Raw genomic sequence first — 19,252 nt, 5'->3', positions numbered from 1 at the left:
TTATTTTTGAGAAGTGTATGAGAAGTTGTGAGTATTTCTATAGATTTACAGGATCAATGCCCATTGATGGGCACACTAAGATAATGATGCAAGATAACCAGTGGAACTAGAATGGACAATTTAGGTCTCATGGCCTTCTGTGTCTACTTCTGCTCCTCCTGGGAAGGAGCAACAAGTGAGAAAGTCTGAAGAAAAAGGCTTAATTTAGTGAAAGTACAGTCACTGCTAAAAACAAGAAATGAACAGCAATACAAGCAGCAAAGAGAAACTCAGGCCTCAGAAATTAAAACACCATTACAATTGCACACAAAAAAATGAAAACTGCTTACAAAACAGATTGTCTAAAAGATTTCCAAGGTCATCTCACAAAAAATAAAGTGATGCAGTGCTGTCTGAGTCCTCAAGCCACAACCGTTGTTGTGGGAAGCTCTGAGGAACTGATACTGAAGTTATTCACAATGTAAGCAGGAGAGGGAAAAAACCCCCAACTGCTAAAAGGTTGTTACAGAGAAATTATCCATGTGACAGAATATCCTAGCTCCTTGATGACTAGGCTATGCAATTATTAGACCCAGTCAGGAAGGGAAAATGTTATTATTAAATGGAATAGGATTATTTCCAGAAAGTAAGAGAAAGAAAGATGAGATGCTGAGACAAGTTTTGGCATTGAACAAAAAGTCTTTTTGTTTTGTGGTTTTCTTATTTTTTATATTGGAATTTGTTGCAAAACAAACTTCACCAGCAGTGTGGAATGCTGGACAGGCCAGCGAATGTTCACAAGTAGGAAGGAGGAAGATGGAGATCAGGATGTGAATGCCCATAAGTAGACAGGAAAATAAAAGCAGGTCTTCTTGTTCCAATAATTTATTCAGAATTCTAATGTTCATAAGCAATTGATTCTCCTACTATTTACTTCAAAGGGTGAGCAATTAAAACAACAAAGAATTGAAAGACTCGCCTTCTTTTCAACATTCTGCCTCATAACTACTAATACAAACCTACTAAAAGACATGATTTAAATTGTTATCTAATACAGTAAAAAAAGATACTGATACACTTCAAACAAGGACTTAAACCTTTTGGATACCCTATTTTTTCATTGTCGTTATTGATAACTTGATTTGCAAATTTCAAACTAAATTAAACATAATTTATCATTAGTTGCAATCCTGTTAGCAGGAGATATAGATGTGTATCTCAGAAATTATATACGGAAAGGAAAAGACTTCTCAACTTTAATTTCCTTATGCTTACTATTCTTAAACATGCATGCTTGTATGTGTGTGTATAGTTGATAATGCATGAAACAGAAAATATTTTATACTTGGGTATGTCTGTTGACTCTGTGAAGCAAAATAATTTAGTCTTCCTTTTTAAATGTTTTAGTTTCTCTTCTCTCCTCTCCCCTATCTGCACTTATTACAGCAACAAAGCAATAGTTTTCTGGCTAATTATACTATTTAGCATATTTTTACAAAGTTACATAAAAAGGTGGTTGTGAATTAAAAGGGTGGTTTACAGTAGAAAAAAATTTTTTTTTCTTAAAGAATCATCAAGATATAGAGATCTCTTTCCTAAGTGAAATCTTATTACTGTCACTCGTATCCTTCCTACTCTTTGCCTGTTTGGCACTGCACCAACACGTGACTCAGCACACCTAACTGCCCTATGCCCACAGAGAGGATCTAGTCCGTTAGAGACCTTAGTTGGAACACATTCCCAACAGCAGGTATGAGCCTTCAGCTCTAGGTTCTTTGAGCAAGTGCTGCCTCTGGTTCTGGGGTCATTTTCTCAGTGTAGATTTTTATTCTGAGAACGTCTCTCATTTCTTGAAAGTATATTACAGTATATGTACCTTAAATCTTAAATTTACTTTAAAAGTACATTTATTATAACCCCACCTTCAAGAAAAAGTGTCCTCTCGTTTTAAAACAAGTGTTCACTTTTTCACATTTATAGTCTCCAAATTTCTCAAAACAAAAAAGGTCAATATACTTTTCTGTACTGAAAGATATTTCCATATTATATGTCTATATTCCACATTATATGTCTAAATACAAGGTTTCCATTTGATTACTTTTATGAGGCTTTCCTAATATACTCATATATTAACATGTTTATACTTGAACAGAACACTTCTCTATTAAATCCTCTTTTCATTTTGTCCTTTCACTCCTTAAGCTGGTAATACAGTAGAAGCACCCTATGTTGGCAAAGAATAGGGAAGTGTCATAATATTTAACATTAGCAGTTCCTTCTTAAAAGATTCAGCTGTCAACATCAGTAGTTCCTTCTTAAGGATTCAGCTGACATCATCTTCAGGGAAATCATTCATGCCACCACACGTTTCTCCTGCCAGAATAACAGTGGCCACAATATTTGTGGCAACAGACTAACAATCTGCATAGCCTGATAAAAGGCATGGAAAATTGGTAAGCCGTACAAAAAGGAAAGATGGAAAATAAGATGCTGAGATACTATAATGGATGAAAGCAGCACTGAGGTCTTAGATAAACAGAATTATAAGTAGTCATTGAAAGAAACAAGTGCAGTAAAAACCACCCACACGGAGTATCTGCCAACTTCCATTTGTATTATCACTGATAACTTCAAAGAGAAAATTAAATGGAGTTGCAAAACCACCAGAATGCAACGATGACTTGCAGGGTCCATAAGCAACTAATAAGCTGTAGTTTGCCAATGTCTACTCTAACTGTCAGGATCTGGGACCACTGAAATGAACAATGACAAAGCTCTAATTGAATGCAGGAGCACGAGACATAAGTAGGACATTGTGTCCTACTCTAAGAGTTTATGCTATATCCTCAATTTTCAGATAATACAAAAGCAGCATGTGCATCTCTCTTTTTCAGCTGCCCATGTTTTCCAATTTGGTTCTCTAATTTTAATGTTGAACACTGGAACTAACAGACTGGCAAACAATTATTCCTTTACATTCTCATCTTGTTTTTTTCTTTATATAAATATTTTTATATAAATAAATTTTTATATTTTATAAAAAATTACTCTTCTCTTCCTATAACCTGCAACTCTTTACAAATTTGGCATAAGTGAAATAGACCAGAAGTCTTCAAGTTCCAGTGTGTACTACTAGGGGTACAGAGGCATTTTGAGATGGTAAATTATGTGGAAGAAACAGAATCAGCCCACAGTGGTATTAAAAAAAAGAAGTTCATAAACATCTAGAATTACATAAATTAATTAAAATCTGTATTAAAACCTGAATTAAAGCCAGCATTGGCCTTGTAGCACTCCTCCAGTATAACACCTATCTTTGAGTTTCTCGCTATGGATAGTAAAGATGTAAGATGCAAATTCCTCCACCTTCCTATTAGCGATGAAGACACCTGAATTCTGAAACACTTCCAAACTCTCATCAATGGACACATTTACACTTCCCCCTCCCCCAGTTAAGTACTAGTAGAATTACATACACTTAATGCAAACTAGCAAAATAACTGGAAAAAACCCCAGCCCACTACTAGCCTATGGCCTGTAGAACAAGCTTTCCTAAACTGACATTTGAGATGAATTAATCATTAAATACTTTACAATATGCTTACACACAGAGCTTCACAGAAAAAAGAACATAGTAAGGATTCAGATGTTAAGTGTCTGCAATCCAGTTCACGTAAACATGACACAGTGGAGAACATATAGCTATATATGTGGTAATAAATAACTGAGAGGGATTTGCAAATAAGGTTTTTAAAAAGTAATTTTTCAAGAAGGATGAAGAAACACAGCAGAGAAAACCTATTCTCCGTTGCTGTATCTTGTGAACATAATGGTGTGGATGAAGGTTTTGCTGTTTTCAATGAGGTAATAAAAATTTGCATGGGTGTGGGAGACTTTCACCTGCAACAGCTTCTGAAATTCATTACACACAGTTCCAGGCTAAGCGTCAGTACTGGCATTGAAGATGCCAAGAAGCTTGTCCTTTTCAAAAATGACAAATAATAAACTAATTTTTTTTCACTTCTATCAGGAAAGTTCTTATGTACAGACACCCCTAAAATCTGATATTCTGATTTTTCATTAATAATGTTCAGAGTTCCGTATTTTGTGCATTTAGTGATAACTCTTACAAGAAATAAATATTCATTATCTTCTGTTTGTGGGACACTAGCCAGAGCTTGGAATTTTTATACTTATAGAATCTAGCCCTTAGGTAATTGATATACCTATGGATTTTTTTTTTTTTTTTAAACCTAGACTGACCTTAGAAACAGCTACATTCTGTTCAGAGTTTCAGGGGGAAAAAAACAACCCTGAATTTGGACAAAGGGCAGAAGTCATATAAACAGAATCAGAACAGCTCGTCATCTTTATTTGAAACCACCTTACTCCACATCTCAGAAAGTCAGCTTGGTAACATACATCCCACTCAGAGTTAGGATGAAATTGGCTCAACATAAAATGGCTGCTTAACAACAAAAGCTAAGTGAAATCAACCATGGTTTGAAAAATGTGGTTTACTACCTTTAAAAACTTATTAGCTGCCAGTGAGACTATGAGGTTCAAATAATATACCCTTCTTCTGTCTAGGCAGGGCGTGTGCTGTAAGGCCCTTCTGTATAAAGCTCAACTCTGACGTTCTGTAAACTCATTCATGAAACACGGTTAACAATATTTGCTGAAATGAGAACATGAAGCAACAGCAAGTTGAATAGTGCACAGAATTATTACCAGAAATTACAATATTAGAACTTCTGTCATTTAATACTTAAACTCTTTGCTTATGCAGTGCCCTTTTTGGAGCTCAAACAAAGGGAGGCTGAAGAGACTGCCTGGTAGAAAACAGCATTGAGAAGCTATTTGGCTACTAATCACTCTTCAAACAATTTTTCCTGTTTCCTACCAGACTGGGTGCAATACAGCTACAACATCCACAAGCCAGTTTGTTAATCAAACATCTCTGTGCTTCATCCCTTATTTGGGAAATGCTAGATATATGTCAGGATTGCTGCAGGCAGATGTGGGAGCATAGGGAGGAAAGAACACTATGCGCATTTGGGATAAAGGACTAACAAAACCTTTGTAGCCAACCTACAGCAACTGCCTCTATTTCTTTGGATTTGTTTTGCTTTACGGAGTGACTAATACTTGTTTTTTAGCAAATAAAGAAAAATTAATGGCAAAATTATTTCTTTTCCCTTATTCTCAGAATAACTAGATGACTTTCACCAAAGCTTTAAAAAACTCGAGGCAGAACATGTTATCATCTTAGCTCTAGCTACACTGACTTGGAAATTAAAAGATTACCTTTAACCCCAGCAAGGAGTCATGTAAATAAGCCAAGAGCAAACCACAGAGGAAAGGAAGGATGAAGAAGAACCTGAGAGTTGCAGTGTCCCTAATCATGTCAGAAGAAAAGGTTCCTTCTCTCAGAATCCTAAGATTGTTGGAGTTAGGCATCTAAAGCAAGTTCATCTTAAGAGGACATTTCTCCTCCTCCTCCTCAAAGAAAAAGGAAATAGCTCCAAAACAATTAACTAGTGAATACATATAAACATGCACCCAAGCCGTTATTCTACTCTTGAGTAACTTTAACGAGTGATTCATTTCTGCACACAAAAGAGATGTATTTTCAAGTCCCTGTGATGAATCAGTTGTAGCAATTTTGAACTAGTTGTCACACATTTTAAATGAATGCCCTAACATCAACCAAAATGTAAGCAAGCACATGCGCACACAAAAACAGGCTAACTCTGCCTGGCTAACTTCCCACGGATTCATACAGTACAGCACCTACTGTGTAGATCTCCCTTAACCTCTTGCCTTTTACTGCTCTGCTTCTGCTGTCTTCTAGAGGCTGATAGGTATTGGGTCTATAGAGTCAGGCTCTGTCACCAATACAGATGATCTCTTGCCTAAACTGTAAATCCTGCTTCAAGATCTGAGTTAAAGTTATGACTCCAAACAGCTTAATGGTTTAGGGGGAAAAAGCGTTACTGATGTTGACCAACAGAATTTAAGGTTAGGCACTAATGAAAGTGACACCTGTAGTGGATGGTAGACTGCTGCTACTGAGAGTCACACAGGTGACTACTTTCCTAAGAATCTGGATATAAGACCCTGTACTGTTTTTAACCATACAGTTTACTATAGGATCAAGGTCTAGAACAGCAGGAAATAATACTTCAAATACTGAGAAAAGAGAAAAAGGGAAGAAGAAAGTTACAGCTGTGGACGTCCAGAAGATACATTTATTAAAACATACCTATCCCTTTAGTTCCTCCTCTAATGTATTATAAAAAATTGGATGCAGCAGCCAGAAGACAGTGAGGTCTGTTATATGCAGTTCCATAATTAACATGCTACCAAATGTTTCTACATTTTTTTGTAAAACGTAACTTTTATTCTTGGAAATTTCTTCTATAAACCACAATATATATTATTATTAATTTTTGATGTTATCAGAACTATTATGAGAATTAGCATAAAGTTATCTTTTATAATACCAATGGCACAGTAAAAAGAAACACATTAGAATATGAATATGAGTAAACGTCTTCTTATATAAATATCAAAAGTAACAGAGGTCCCTTTAATGGCAGTATGGCTGCACAGCAGCAGAACAAGGAAAATAAAGACAGACACAGCACCTTTTATTTCTTAAGACTTTCAAGCATTCATTACTGAAATTAGACATCTGTGATAATCTGAAGTAAGCTTTAAATTTTTGACAAGTCTGCTGACAGCTATCTTAGACAAAAAATGATGCTCGGTATCATTTAGCTTGGAATTGGCTTGTGCCGGGGATATAATCTTGTAAATGTTAATACAAAATCTAATGAGACAATTTATTCCCAAATAATAACATACTGATTAGATGATGGTATGCAAAATACTGCAGAAGCTGATCACTCATTAAAATCAGAGAAGCATATAATAAGCTAAAAAAGTGGAAATTGACATTAGAATTGACAAAAATAGCCTGGGGATTATAAACAGATTTTATTATATAAACTACTGGACTCCTGAAATTTACTCAGTGTGCCTCTCTCCATTTCTTTTCTCCTCTAGTTTAAGAGGTGCATTTGACAAATTTGTGTTTTATTACCCACAGTAATTGAAGCCAAATGCTCATCAATAGTGGATAGTGCAACAGCCTATTTTCTCTTTGCAGGAGGACTATATATACACACACAAAAAAGCACCCAGCAAAATCTGGGGACGCACAGTTTGGGGGTTTCCCTGGCTCCCTACTCGAATTCAGCCGATCTACGGAGCACTCGCTAGCGGTGACGGGTGCATCCGCGGATCCAGCCTCCACCTGCAGCTGCACCCCGGGAAGAGCAGGCAGCGAGGCCCCTCCCGGAGGGCGTAGAATACGGCGACGCTCCACGGCGAGGTCACGCCTGTCTTCTCCCGACCCGTGCTGCCCGGGAGCGCCCCGACGCCCCGGAGCAGCGCTACCCCCCCACCCCACCCCTATAATTAACCCGGCTCTCGCCCAGGCGCCTTCACCGCACCGCCCCGAGGCCCCCGCTCGTAATCCCCGCCTTAACTACCCCGGTATTGCTGACCCCGGTAGGAGGGCCCGCAAACCACCGCGCCCGTACCCCCGCGCCCCGGCAGGTTAATCCCCTCCAGCCCCTCCCACCGCTCTCCTCGGGCCTACAAAACACCCTCCCCTTCCCCCACGCCCGCCCGCCTCAGCCCGGACGCCCCCGCCTCTCCACCATTACCGTGAAGGGGATGTCCTCAACGCTGCCCACCGAGTAGCAGTTGTCCCCGGGGTTGACGGCACCGGTGAGCACCTGGTGCAGATGCATGGCGGGCTGCCTCCCCGCTCTCCTGGGGACGGCAGCGCCGCGGCCGTCGCCTCCGCCGGCAACGAGCGGACGAGACCCGGATGGCTCCGCGCTCCCGCCCGCCGCGCGGGCCGAGGCCCTGCTCGCTGCCGCCGCGAGCGCGCGCCAGGGAGGGGGAGAGGCGGCGCACGCGCCGGGCAGCGCTAGAATCAGGTGAGGCGCGCGCAGGCACCGCCTCTGCGCGAGCAATGGCCGTTGGGGAGGGCCGTTGTGCGCGCGCCCGCGAGGCAGTTTAAGGGCGGGGGGGTGGCACAGCCCAGCCTGTCAGCGCGAGGCCCGCCGCGAGGGGTCGAGCCGGCAGCTCCCCGCGCCGGGCAGCCTGAGGCGGGCAGCGTAGCGGGGGAAGAGGAGAGCGCTAGGTTTAAAAGAGAACAGGGAGGGACAGCTAAGGAGCCGGGGGATGCGGTGCGCTTGGCTGACGCCTCGAGGTGAGACGGCGGCAGGGCGCCTCACGGGGGCGGGAGGGAGGAGTTCGGGGGGGATTTATCTGCTGCTGCAGCGTTCCGGCCGTGAGGCGGGCTGGGGAGGCGTGTCCCCCGAATCAGGAGCGGTAAGTGTGCTGAGAGGGAAGTGTCTCCCGTCAAGAGGAGAGGCTGGGCAGTGCCTCACTGACTGGAAGTCCGCAGCTGCACTGGCGAGCCGCGCCAGCACAGCGGGCTGCGAGGGGGTGTCCTCAGCTGACCAGGTGCGGGCAGCGTGCTGCCGGTCTCGCACTTCGGCCTTTTATTAGTTATATATAGTGCTTCTGAGGATAGTCTGGGTTTTTTTTTCATTAAGGATCCTCAGGTTTGGTCATATCTCAAAGAGCTTATGAAGCTCTTGAGAAGCTATGAGCGCCCCTCTAGCTGCCAGTGATACTGCCTACAGCGGGTACCTGGAGCCTGCTAGCAGCTGCTGACCAGTGTGCTGGCTGTGCAGCGCATATTTCATCCTTGAGGGGTTATACTTAGTTATTGATTCAAGAATGGGGCCGACATTACAAGTCAGAACTGCTTTGTGTCAGTGAGAAAGAGACCATGTTTCAGGGTCCTTGTAAATATCCATTTACAGGAGGTTGGTGAGAAAATTACCGGTTCTTGATACTAAAGGAGGAGGTGGGGGACCGCCTTGTTTGATTAAGGTGTTTGGTTGCATTTTATATGCATTATGTGACTTCACAGAACATATGGTGAGGCTTTTGCCGCTTTATTTGTAATAACTGCCAAACACTGTTGAAAACAAAAGCCTTTATATGTGCCCATCTTTTTCTGTGTCAGAGGTGTGAAGAAGGCTGGATCCTGAAAATTGGTTGGAAGGGATTCTAAACTCTGAAGGGGAAAAAAAAAAACCCTCTGTATACAGTGTGTCACGATGTAAGGAAAATTCTCCATTTTCTTGTACTAGGTCAATATGGTAGTATTGCAGTTGTACTACTGGTGGTAATGATTGAAGCTGCAAAGCTCAATCTCCTTTAAAGTTTATGGCAGTTTTGCCTCAGTCAGGACTGCAAGATTTATCTCGCCTTATACCGCTTCTTGGAAATGTACCTCTCTTACTGAATAAATTAGTTTACTCGGAATGTAGAGGTAAATGAAGACATAATCAAGTTACCTTTGAATGGAAAAAACATTGTTATCATAACACTTAAGATTTTATCTACTCCCATGCTTGTTAAAGGCAATCTCTTTTTAAAGGGAACAGTATCTCTAGCTGGGATGAAAGGGGAAAAAAACATTTTAATCTTCAGTTGACCTGGTTACATATGAAACCACTATGTAATATTCATATGCTTCCACTGATACTTTCTATTCCATAACTTTTCTGATTGAAGGCTCTTCCACATAAAATGTATGCTAACTTACAACTGATTTTTATTTTGGGTAAGATTTTTTTTCAGATGCGTGCAACAAGACTTAGAGGCAAAAGCAGTGTGGTTTTTTGTTTGTTTTTTTAAATCAGTGGAACAAAGTCCAACTAATATCTGAAAAGAAAGCTGGCCCTTGAATTGGCACAGGCAGTCATAATATTATGATGATAGGAGAACAGTATGATCTAAAGGAAAGCATCTTCCATTCTTAGGTGTAGTGAAGCTATCTGGTTTTGATGGCAAAAAGTCTTAAGTGAAAGCAGAGTACCTGCAGGATCAGTTCAATCTTCCTGGGTAACAGACATGATGAGGGAGAATTTTGGTTTTCAGCCCAGCCTTCTGTTACCTAATCAGAGTGTTTTATTGGAAGGGAGAAAATTCAAAAGACTACACTGTGAAATTTGCATAGGGAAGAAATCCTAAAGCACATGCAAAAGAAATGTGCTGCACAGAGCCTAGGGAAAGAAAGCACGACTCTTAAGAGGCATGATGCAAGATAAATATCTATGCTGGACTGCCTTTTATTTCAAAGTGGAAATGCTGCACTCCAGCCTTAGTATCTTGAAACCTGAAGAACACGCCCTGTTTCGACCACTCTGTCAGTTTTCTGTGCTTCTGAAGGCCTTTACCTTTCCACAAGAAACGGAGAGCTTCTGAGCACAATGCTTTTATGATTCTGTGAATATTTTCCTCATGGTTTATAATGATTGTCTCAAATCTTCACTGCGTTCTTGAATAAGTTGTGGTTTTCCCTGAAAAAAAGCTACTTGCCTGTTTTTCTCTAGAACTCATTCAGCTGTTAACTTAGCTTGGAGAAAATCATGTGCTTCAATCCATAAGATGCAACACCTGTTCTCTGCTATTAATTACTCAACTGTAATGTGGGGGGGGTTTGTTCTACCTCTGTTATTACTGGTAGAACTAGACTGCCCCCATAATGATCTTAATTTGTAAACTGTTGTTCATTGTGTATTTCTGTAGAAGACCTTAAAGGCATTCACCCGTGAAGGATGGTCACTTCTTCTGTACTCCTGAAAAGGCATTGCTACAGCACAATTTTTGCTTGGATATTTTTAAAAGATCATGTTCATGGAAACTGACAGTCTTGCTTCCCTGGGGGCATGTAAATGCTGAATATTTTTGGCAGTGCATAGTGTCTAAACATTTCCCCTTGTCTGGACCCTTACTGTACAGTAATCACCCACACTTCCAATTTTAAACAAAACAAAAACAAAAGAACACAAACAAATGAATAAACACACACACCCCCAAAAAACCCCCCCAAACAAACAAACAAACCACCAAAAAAACAATAGCATTAAAAATTTCAACAAAAATGAAACTTTTCAAGAATTCTTTTAAACCACAGTCAGGTACTTGTGGAGGAAAGAACTAATGATTAAAAATTTTAATCCATTAAATGGTGGGGTAGGGAAAAGGACAGATAGTTTAAACAGCACAGAGGAGTTGACATACTTATTCGAAGGTGCTGACCTTTTCCATGGCTAAGGAGAAGGCTATGTGTAGGAGTGCTGACTCCTAATTCTCTTCAGAAACTTCAAGGCTTTTGTTTGCTTGCCAGTCTGTCTAATCATAATGGCAGTTCTAGACTGTGGAGAAGAATTGTGGAATCGGGAGTTTCAGCTAAGATCAGATAGGACTTTGGCCTGTGCGCTGAGAACTGGCAGACGCGTACATACGCTTGAGAAAAGACCTGAACACCTAGCTTAGTTGTCCCTTCTGTAAGGAAACTGTAAACATCAAAATGAAAAAGCTCTCAGTTAGGAATGCTGCTTGTGGTTACCCTGAGGTGTGGAAGCCAAAGAAGAATTGAATAAAGCAGAAGAGGTGGCCTAATGAGTACCAGCTGATTCAAGAGCCAAAACAGGTGAAGGGAATTGTGAGCAGACATGTGATCGTTGCCGGAAGGAAGATTTAAGAGAGGCAACGGAGAGAGACAGGAGGGTGAGGCAATGGAGAGAGAGACTGTGGGACTGCCCTGTTATGATAGAGGCTCCAGTATTGCTGCGCATATATGTGTGAGGGTCTGTGCTATCTTACACCACAAATGGCGCCCGAACAGGGACTGAAAGAGGAAAGCCTGAAGAAAGAAGGTCTTGAAGAAAGGAAATAGAAATATCCAGTGGTGTACCCCTGTTGAGCTGGACGGAGGACAATTCAGGTGAGCAGCCACAGGAAAGTTATATGAACTTTATACATTAGTTATGGGGCAGTCGGCATCTCAGTCACAGAAGCTTCAACTTGAAATGTTTCAATGTATTTTGAAGGAACAAGGTTTTAAAGGAAAGCAAACTGTGTAATGGAGAACAGGAAAGGTCTTTGTATTAGAAGTGTTAAGTTTGTATCTCTGTATTAGAAGTGTTAAGTTAAGCTCTGTATTAGAAGTGTTAAGAAAATAGGTTTAGTATTAGAAGTGTTAAGTTTGTATCTCTGTAAGTGTTAAGAAAATAGGTTTAGTAAGTTAAACATTGTATTAGAAGTGTTAAGCTTTGTATTAGAAGTGCTAAGTTTGTATGCTGTTTTGTCATGTAGAACTGATCTTTGTGTTGTAGTGTAAATAATTCCTGTAGACTGTAATGTTATATGATAAAAGAAGATAGTTAAGGTTAATATTTGTCTGACTAAAAGGAGAATGATCATACCCATATTGGGACTCATCATTACTCTGGGAACGTTCTCCCACTCCAACCTTGGGTCACTCCGACATCTGGTAGCAGAGGATGGTTGGAAACATGCTGGGCCCGTAGCCTAGGGGTCTGGTAGCAGAGACTACAATTCTTCGAGACTGCGGTAAGCACAGCGAGAGAAGGGGAGTGGGAAACAAGCGACTGGGAGTTGTACTATTCTATTGCTCAAACAGGTAGAATAGATAACGGTGCAGAGTGGCCAACTGCCGCCCAGAGGGTGCGCTGCTATCATGGAGAATGAGGCAGCAGCTACGTTGCTTGCTGGTTTACTCTCTAAAAGAGGGATCGAGACAACGGTGAAACAGCTTATCAAGCTAATTAAGTTAGGGCAATGTTTGGGACATTTTAAAGACATTTTCTGAGTTGTTGCTTTTTATAAACAAAAAAGGGGGAAATGTGGAGAAGAATTGTGGAATCAGGAGCTTCAGCTAAGATCAGATAGGACTTTGGCCTGTGCGCTGAGAACTAACAGACGCGTACATACGCTTGAGAAAAGACCTGAACACCTAGCTTAGTTGTCCCTTCTGTAAGGAAACTGTAAACATCAAAATGAAAAACTTCTCAGTTAGGAATGCTGCTTGTGGTTACCCTGAGGTGTGGAAGCCAAAGAAGAATTGAATAAAGCAGAAGAGGTGGCCTAATGAGTACCAGCTGATTCAAGAGCCAAAACAGGTGAAGGGAATTGTGAGCAGACATGTGATCGTTGCCGGAAGGAAGATTTAAGAGAGGCAACGGAGAGAGACAGGAGGGTGAGGCAATGGAGAGAGAGACTGTGGGACTGCCCTGTTATGATAGAGGCTCCAGTATTGCTGCGCATATATATGTGAGGGTATGTGCTATCTTACACCACACTAAACTAGTAGAGTTTTTTTGGGGAGCGGGATAGGATTTTTCTAAGAAATGACTGAGTTGTTTTGTGATTGTTCAGTTGTAAGCACTTAGATGCTAAGAAAGCAGAGACAGAATAAACATAAATTACTCCTAATAGTGATATGTGGCATGACATTGGACTTTAATGACATAGGATTAAGTATTAACTAGTTCCGTTGGCTGAATTTATTCTGTGTGCTCTCTGTGCTAAATGCTTATGCTATACAGAAATACAGTGAAACTTTTAGTGAACAAACATGTTTAGAGTCATTTTCTTAATGTCTGTATCCTAATATATGGTAGGAGGCACTGTTGTTTTAATATAAATATTTTTCTTCAGATGGAAGAACTAATACTTTGTACTCTTGCAGTTCTGATCATCTGTGTAGCTTGCCTTTCTATATGTCTTTCAAGCATCTGGAAAATAGAATGCCTCCAGCAAAGTCACAAATGACCACATGCAATTCATTATACGTGCATGTTCTTCAACTTCCCCTCTAAATTATGATTTAGTAGAATGACAAATGATTTTGTTGTCAATTGCACACAAATAACTTTACTGACATATGAACAAGCCTTCTGTATCATACTGAGTGTTCTGATGGCACTAGGTGCATATGAAATATGTTCTGGGAATTTCCCCTGGTCATCTTTTATTGAGGAAAAAACCAAAACAAACCTCAGATTCATACTGAGTCATATTGTGCTGCAGCAAAAAGCTCTGCATCTCTCAAAGGCAGACATTTCTGTCCTTACGGAGGTAATGAAAGGTGTTGCATGGGGTTATTTATAGCACAGGCTCATATCCAGGAACTGGAGGACACCACAAGAAGATTCCTTTTATGAACTTCTGATGACAGTTTTCAGGCACAGACTGGGTCTTCAACACCAACTGTTTTATAAGCACAGCCTTCTGCAGTGAAGGCTGAGGAAGACTTGAATTAAAAGCCCTTCTGAGGAACTTAAGTCAAAATATTTTGGACGGACATTTGAAAAGCTTTTCATCAGTGTAGGTTTGTGTTGCTTTCTCAGTAGCTCTTGTACTGTGTATTTCTTCAAGGTGTCTTGTCACTAATATATCCTAACTTTATAAGATAGCTATTATTCTTCTAATAAGAAAGAGAATCTGTAAGAGAATAATTTTTCTTTAGTGTTATTATCATTTTGCTTTCCACATGGTACCCTTCTTGAATTTTACTGGCACTTATGTAGATTATTTTTAAAATAACATGTGCATCTGCATGTTACATGCTGTGTCATTTTGCCTAACTTATTTTCTATAGGTACTGAATGTATCCTAAACCAATATATTCTTAAGACTTACTGGCTTTTGGTAGAAACTTAACTACCTTAAGCCTATTGTAAAACTATCTATGCTTCGAAAGATTGTAGTATGGGTTTTTAAGTTGTAAGTAAAAACAACCAAGCTCTTAACATTATAGCTGTCACTTTTGCTTCCTTTGAACTGCAGGTGCAAATAAAGTATACAATCGTTTATGGATTTAGCTGTTGAAAGTCACTAAGAACCTCTTATTTTTTTCTGTTTGCAATATTAAAAACCAATAAACACTATCTTTCCATCTAAAGGTATATTTGCATTGGGTGAGGAAGAGGAGTGGAAACAGTATCCACACTGTCTAATTTCTCTTCTTTGTATGCTCAGCAGAGCCTCTGAAGAGCATACATGAGCAACAGCTCATGTAGAGTACCTACATAGGTCTTTCAGACTGCCCTCTGAAACATCTTACTAGTTTCTTGACTATACAGGGAATACGTTATGAAAAGAGGTGTGTAAAGTAAGACTGAATTTGCCTCTTGTGCAACATATCACAGTTCAGTATAATTCAGGTATTGTCTGCCAATTGCTGGGGTTTAATTTGATTTGGTAAGTTTTTGAGGGTCTAATCATTAACTCTTAAGTATTCATGTCTATAGTGTAAACTTCATGGCTCTGTTGACACTCGAGCTGAACCATTGCTAATTAACCCAATGGCATTTTCTTGTGTTGAGAACAACAGCGCAATGTATCTATATGGGCTGTGACTTAGGCAGTACGAATTTGGTTACTGTGGGTAATTTTGGGACCACAAGTATTTAATTTGCTTTATGCATTTCCAGTGAGCCTGTCAGAAGAGATATGAATCATTTGAAATGAAGTAAAATAGTTATCAATATTCCTTCTTACTAACATAATTCTGAGGCATCTCTCACCAACTCTGCTTAGTGATAAAATTTATTTTTAAAACTTGAGGGAGGTTCTCATTCTAATTGACTTTTAAAAAGCTGGGGATATAGAACAGAGCACATATTTAGTAATAACTGGGACTGTACGAGAGTCTCATATTCTTCCCCCTGTATCAATCAGAGTAAAAAGTTGAAAATACAAAATCTCCTGTGAAATGGAAAATCAAAAAAAAAAAATTCTTTTTAAGGATTTTTTTTTTTTCAAATACCTACAATTTGGCTGTGTTGCAGCCCTAAGAAGCAAAGAACTGATACAAAAACTATATTAATTGGAATAAGTTCCACAGAATATTATTCAGCTGTTTTTTATCCATTTTAAAACAACCTTAGTGAAGTAAACTTTAGGAGGTAGTAAGCAACAGTAACACCAATGAGCAGTCTTTCAGTGAGTTAGGTTTCAGTTACTGGCATTTTCTTAATGAAAGAAATGTCAAACTGTAACTTTTCGTATTTTTTTAGATTAAAAAAAAACCCAACATTTTAGAGGCATAGAGTGTTCACTGTCAGTTGTGAATTGCCTGATTAGGAAAGGGACTGATATATTTGCTTGATGTTTGACTTAATGGCTTCTGATGAATGGGACTTCGAGATGCTACTTCTGTGTAAGTGCTAGTAGCTGAAGTGGCAAGTGGGCAATTTACTCAGAGCACTTAGAAACTTACTCAGAAAAATAGAGTGGGATTTTACTTTTCTTTGCTTTTTTGACAGTGAACATGCAAGATCTTTAGTATATGTCCTGGGGAGCTTGTATTTGAAGTGGGTATCTTGATTTATATTGTTTCTGTGATTTGTTTTTTTTTCGAAGTACTACAAAACCCTGCAACTGAGACCTCCAAATACCCTTTCTCACTGAGCCCATTTAGTCATAGGGTATTTTATCTAAAACTGTTGCTATCCTAATTTTTTTTTCAGGAAGGCAGAGGTTTGTCATCTTTGCTTAGGGGAGTTAGTGAGCCATAACTGCCATGGAGTTCACTGAACTTCAGCAGAGGTGTCTTGGTTTAAAACCTGCTCATAATTTGTGTCCACAGAAGAGCCTTTGAAAATTACTTGCAGTAGTACATAGAGAGCATTAATATTTAAGGTATATGCACTATATATTTGGAAATTCTGGAAGTGGCATCCAAGGAGCATATTTCAAGAGCAAAGTGCTATCTATGTATTCAGTTGCTAAAATAAATCATGCATCATGTAAGGTTTCTCAGAGGTAGCAGTAGATTTAAGGATGATGTGATCTGTGAAGCTCTATGGACTTCATAGTTTTGAACTGGTGATTGACATTCTTTTGTGGGATTTGTATTACTTGTAATAATAAAAAGCAAGTTACTGTTGACAATAAACTAAATATATTTCCCAGAAGATTATACAAAGGTACCAGAAGGTACAAAGAACAACTGAGTTCTTTGTACCTTCTCTCCAAAGAATGTGAGAGTCTGTACAGGTTTCTAACCGTGGAGATTCTCAAAGCAGAGACAGTTAAGGATTGTTGATTCCTACATCAACAAATATTGGTAAGGAACATGTGGATTTTGCTCAAACTTATCTGCAGAATGCTGCAGTGTTAAAGTGAAATTTGCTTGATTGCTTATATTATATAGCATTGAGAATTTCTAGGATTATTTTGGGATGTGAACTGTGTGTTCTGATCGTGCAGACAATTTTGAGATTGTAATAAAGATGTATGCTTATGAAAAACCTCCTCTTGGTTCCTACAATTGCAAACAGGATATGAGAAATGAACTCAATGCTAGCCATGATTAATTATGCTATGCAACAAATTCACTGAAAGTGTACTCCGGCTATCCAGTCATATACCTTAAGTCAAGATAAAAGGTGAAATTTGGGCCTAAATAAACTAATACTTTTTGCCAGTGAATTGGTTGGTGGGAAGAGTGTTTCAGTTTTTTTTTTTAATTTGTGTATATTTCTTGAGGGGTTTTGTTGTGCTTTCTTAGCTTGTGTCCTCCCCCCACCCCCCATTTCCCCTTTCCTGTCATTTTTTCCCTTCCATCTCCCTAAACTCTTGAATTCCCTAACTCAGTTTAATCAAATGCTGAAGTCCCTGTACATATTATGGAAATTCTTGACAGAGTAGAGAAGAGAGACTTTAATTAGGCCCCCACTGATGGAAAAGCTGCTGTGAGAGGCTGACAGTTCTGTCTTGGCACAGGAGGAAAATGGATGGCGGTACCTTCAGTTAGAGGAAGGAAGTGATGGTGTTAAAGAAAAGGTTGATGTCGCAAGGGGCATGGCAGGGCAGTAAGAAGGGGACTGAGGAGCTGGCAGCCCATGGGCAGGCTTCATTTAAGCTGCTGCTCTTGTAACAACTCATCTCACAGAAAAGGGGCCCCTTAGTGCTACCAGCCAAATGCATGTGGCAGCTGGTTTCTTGACCTGTCTTGGCTTCAGTTTCTTTTGGCTAAATTAGAATGTGTGAATTGGGGTTATCTGCTTTTTCCTGAAAAACAGAGGGAAATGTTAATTTTGTAGTTGTTGAGGGAGCAATGAAAAAACTAGCTGTTCGTTGTGTACGATATAAGGAGAAGCTAATATTGAGCACTCATTACTGTTGAGTTGAGTGGTATGTGCTGAATGCCTCTGACAGGTCAGCAATGTGTATGTGTGTTCTGAGGGTGTGCACAGGAGTAAACGAGTTAAATGATGGTGATATTTGCCAGCAGCATGATATGGAAATGCTGCCTACTGCATCACACAGATCTCCTACCATCTGTTCACCAAGGTTTGCTGCATTGAGAGGAGCAGAAAATTGTATAATTTTCCTTATGTTAAAGCTTGTGGAAAAACTTGCTTTTGTTTTTTTTTTTCTCTGGATATTTATTTCCTCTGAATTCAGGTCAAGTCTCTTTATTCTTAATATTTTGAAATTTCCACGGATGTTATAAATTTAAGTAAAGGAACCTTAGTTATGTAAATAATATTTTCTCCTCTATCTGATCACCATTGAATTTTTTGTTTTGCTTTGCTATTCCAACAAATATGTAAACGCAGTAATTAAGGTAGCAGGACAAGCAGTCTGTTTGAGTCATATGGTATTTTTTATATCTTACTGATAATGTACCTAACAGGGATCATTTCACAATGATCTTGTGGTCATAGTTATCAGACAGTCTATATTTTGATTTTTAGAGTTAAGCAGATCAAATTGCTGCCACATTTGTTACTGATGGAGGTTTGCCATTATTCTTGGCCAAATAACCTATTTAAAACAGTTTTATTTTTAGTACTGACTGTGCAGCCCAACCAAGGATGTGGGGTGGTCTGTTTGTATAGGGTCTCAGACTACCAGCCTTTAGTATCAGATACTATATTGTAAAGGTAAGGTCAGCTGGTCTGAAATATGAGTTTTTATTAAGAGGACCAGCTGTGTAATAGCAAGTATGAGTAGGACCATTCAGCATCTTTGACTATTTTCCCATCTGCAAATAGCTTTTTGACATCACCTGTGCTGTATTACTGAGCCATATTAGGAGATCTGATGTGCAGCATATGGGATCTGTAAGCAGTATATTCTGATGTTCAAATGGTTTTCTCTATCCCAACACCTCTTTGTGCCTCATTAACCTGTTCTGGAGTCATCAGCTTTCACTTAGCTAAAGAATCTGTCAGTGTTTTATGAAATCATAGAAACGTTTGGGTTAGAAGGGACCTTTAAAGCTCATCTAGTCCAACCCCCCTGCCATGGGCAGGGACATCTTCAACTAGATGAGGTTGCTCAGAGCCCT

At 39.6% G+C, this 19,252-nt stretch overlaps 1 protein-coding gene and 1 long non-coding RNA gene across 5 annotated transcripts in view; one reads left to right on the top strand and one right to left on the bottom strand.

Annotated features, from left to right (window-relative positions):
* The window catches only part of DMXL2 (Dmx like 2), a 57,062-nt gene extending 49,117 nt beyond the window's left edge, over window positions 1-7,945 (bottom strand). For 2 of the 4 annotated variants that reach the window (XM_075160058.1, XM_075160057.1), the window contains exon 1: window positions 7,716-7,900. In XM_075160058.1, the coding sequence (XP_075016159.1) occupies window positions 7,716-7,802 (87 nt within the window). In that variant the 5' untranslated portion in view covers window positions 7,803-7,900. Of the gene's footprint in view, window positions 1-7,715 lie in introns of all 4 variants that reach the window. The other 2 variants (XR_012675228.1, XM_075160059.1) reach the window with 2 other exon arrangements.
* A 130-nt stretch (window positions 7,946-8,075) lies between these two features.
* The window catches only part of LOC142086716 (uncharacterized), a 109,604-nt gene continuing 98,427 nt past the window's right edge, over window positions 8,076-19,252 (top strand). Inside the window, exon 1 of the long non-coding RNA XR_012675227.1 lies at window positions 8,076-8,269. This is a non-coding gene — a long non-coding RNA (uncharacterized LOC142086716). The remainder of the gene's footprint in view (window positions 8,270-19,252) is intronic.

Source organism: Calonectris borealis, chromosome 11 (genome assembly GCF_964195595.1).
Source record: "Calonectris borealis chromosome 11, bCalBor7.hap1.2, whole genome shotgun sequence".
Classification (NCBI taxonomy): Eukaryota; Metazoa; Chordata; class Aves; order Procellariiformes; family Procellariidae; genus Calonectris; species Calonectris borealis.
The sequence above is the reverse complement of the archived record's forward strand: the minus strand, read 5'-3'. Positions and strand labels throughout refer to the sequence as shown.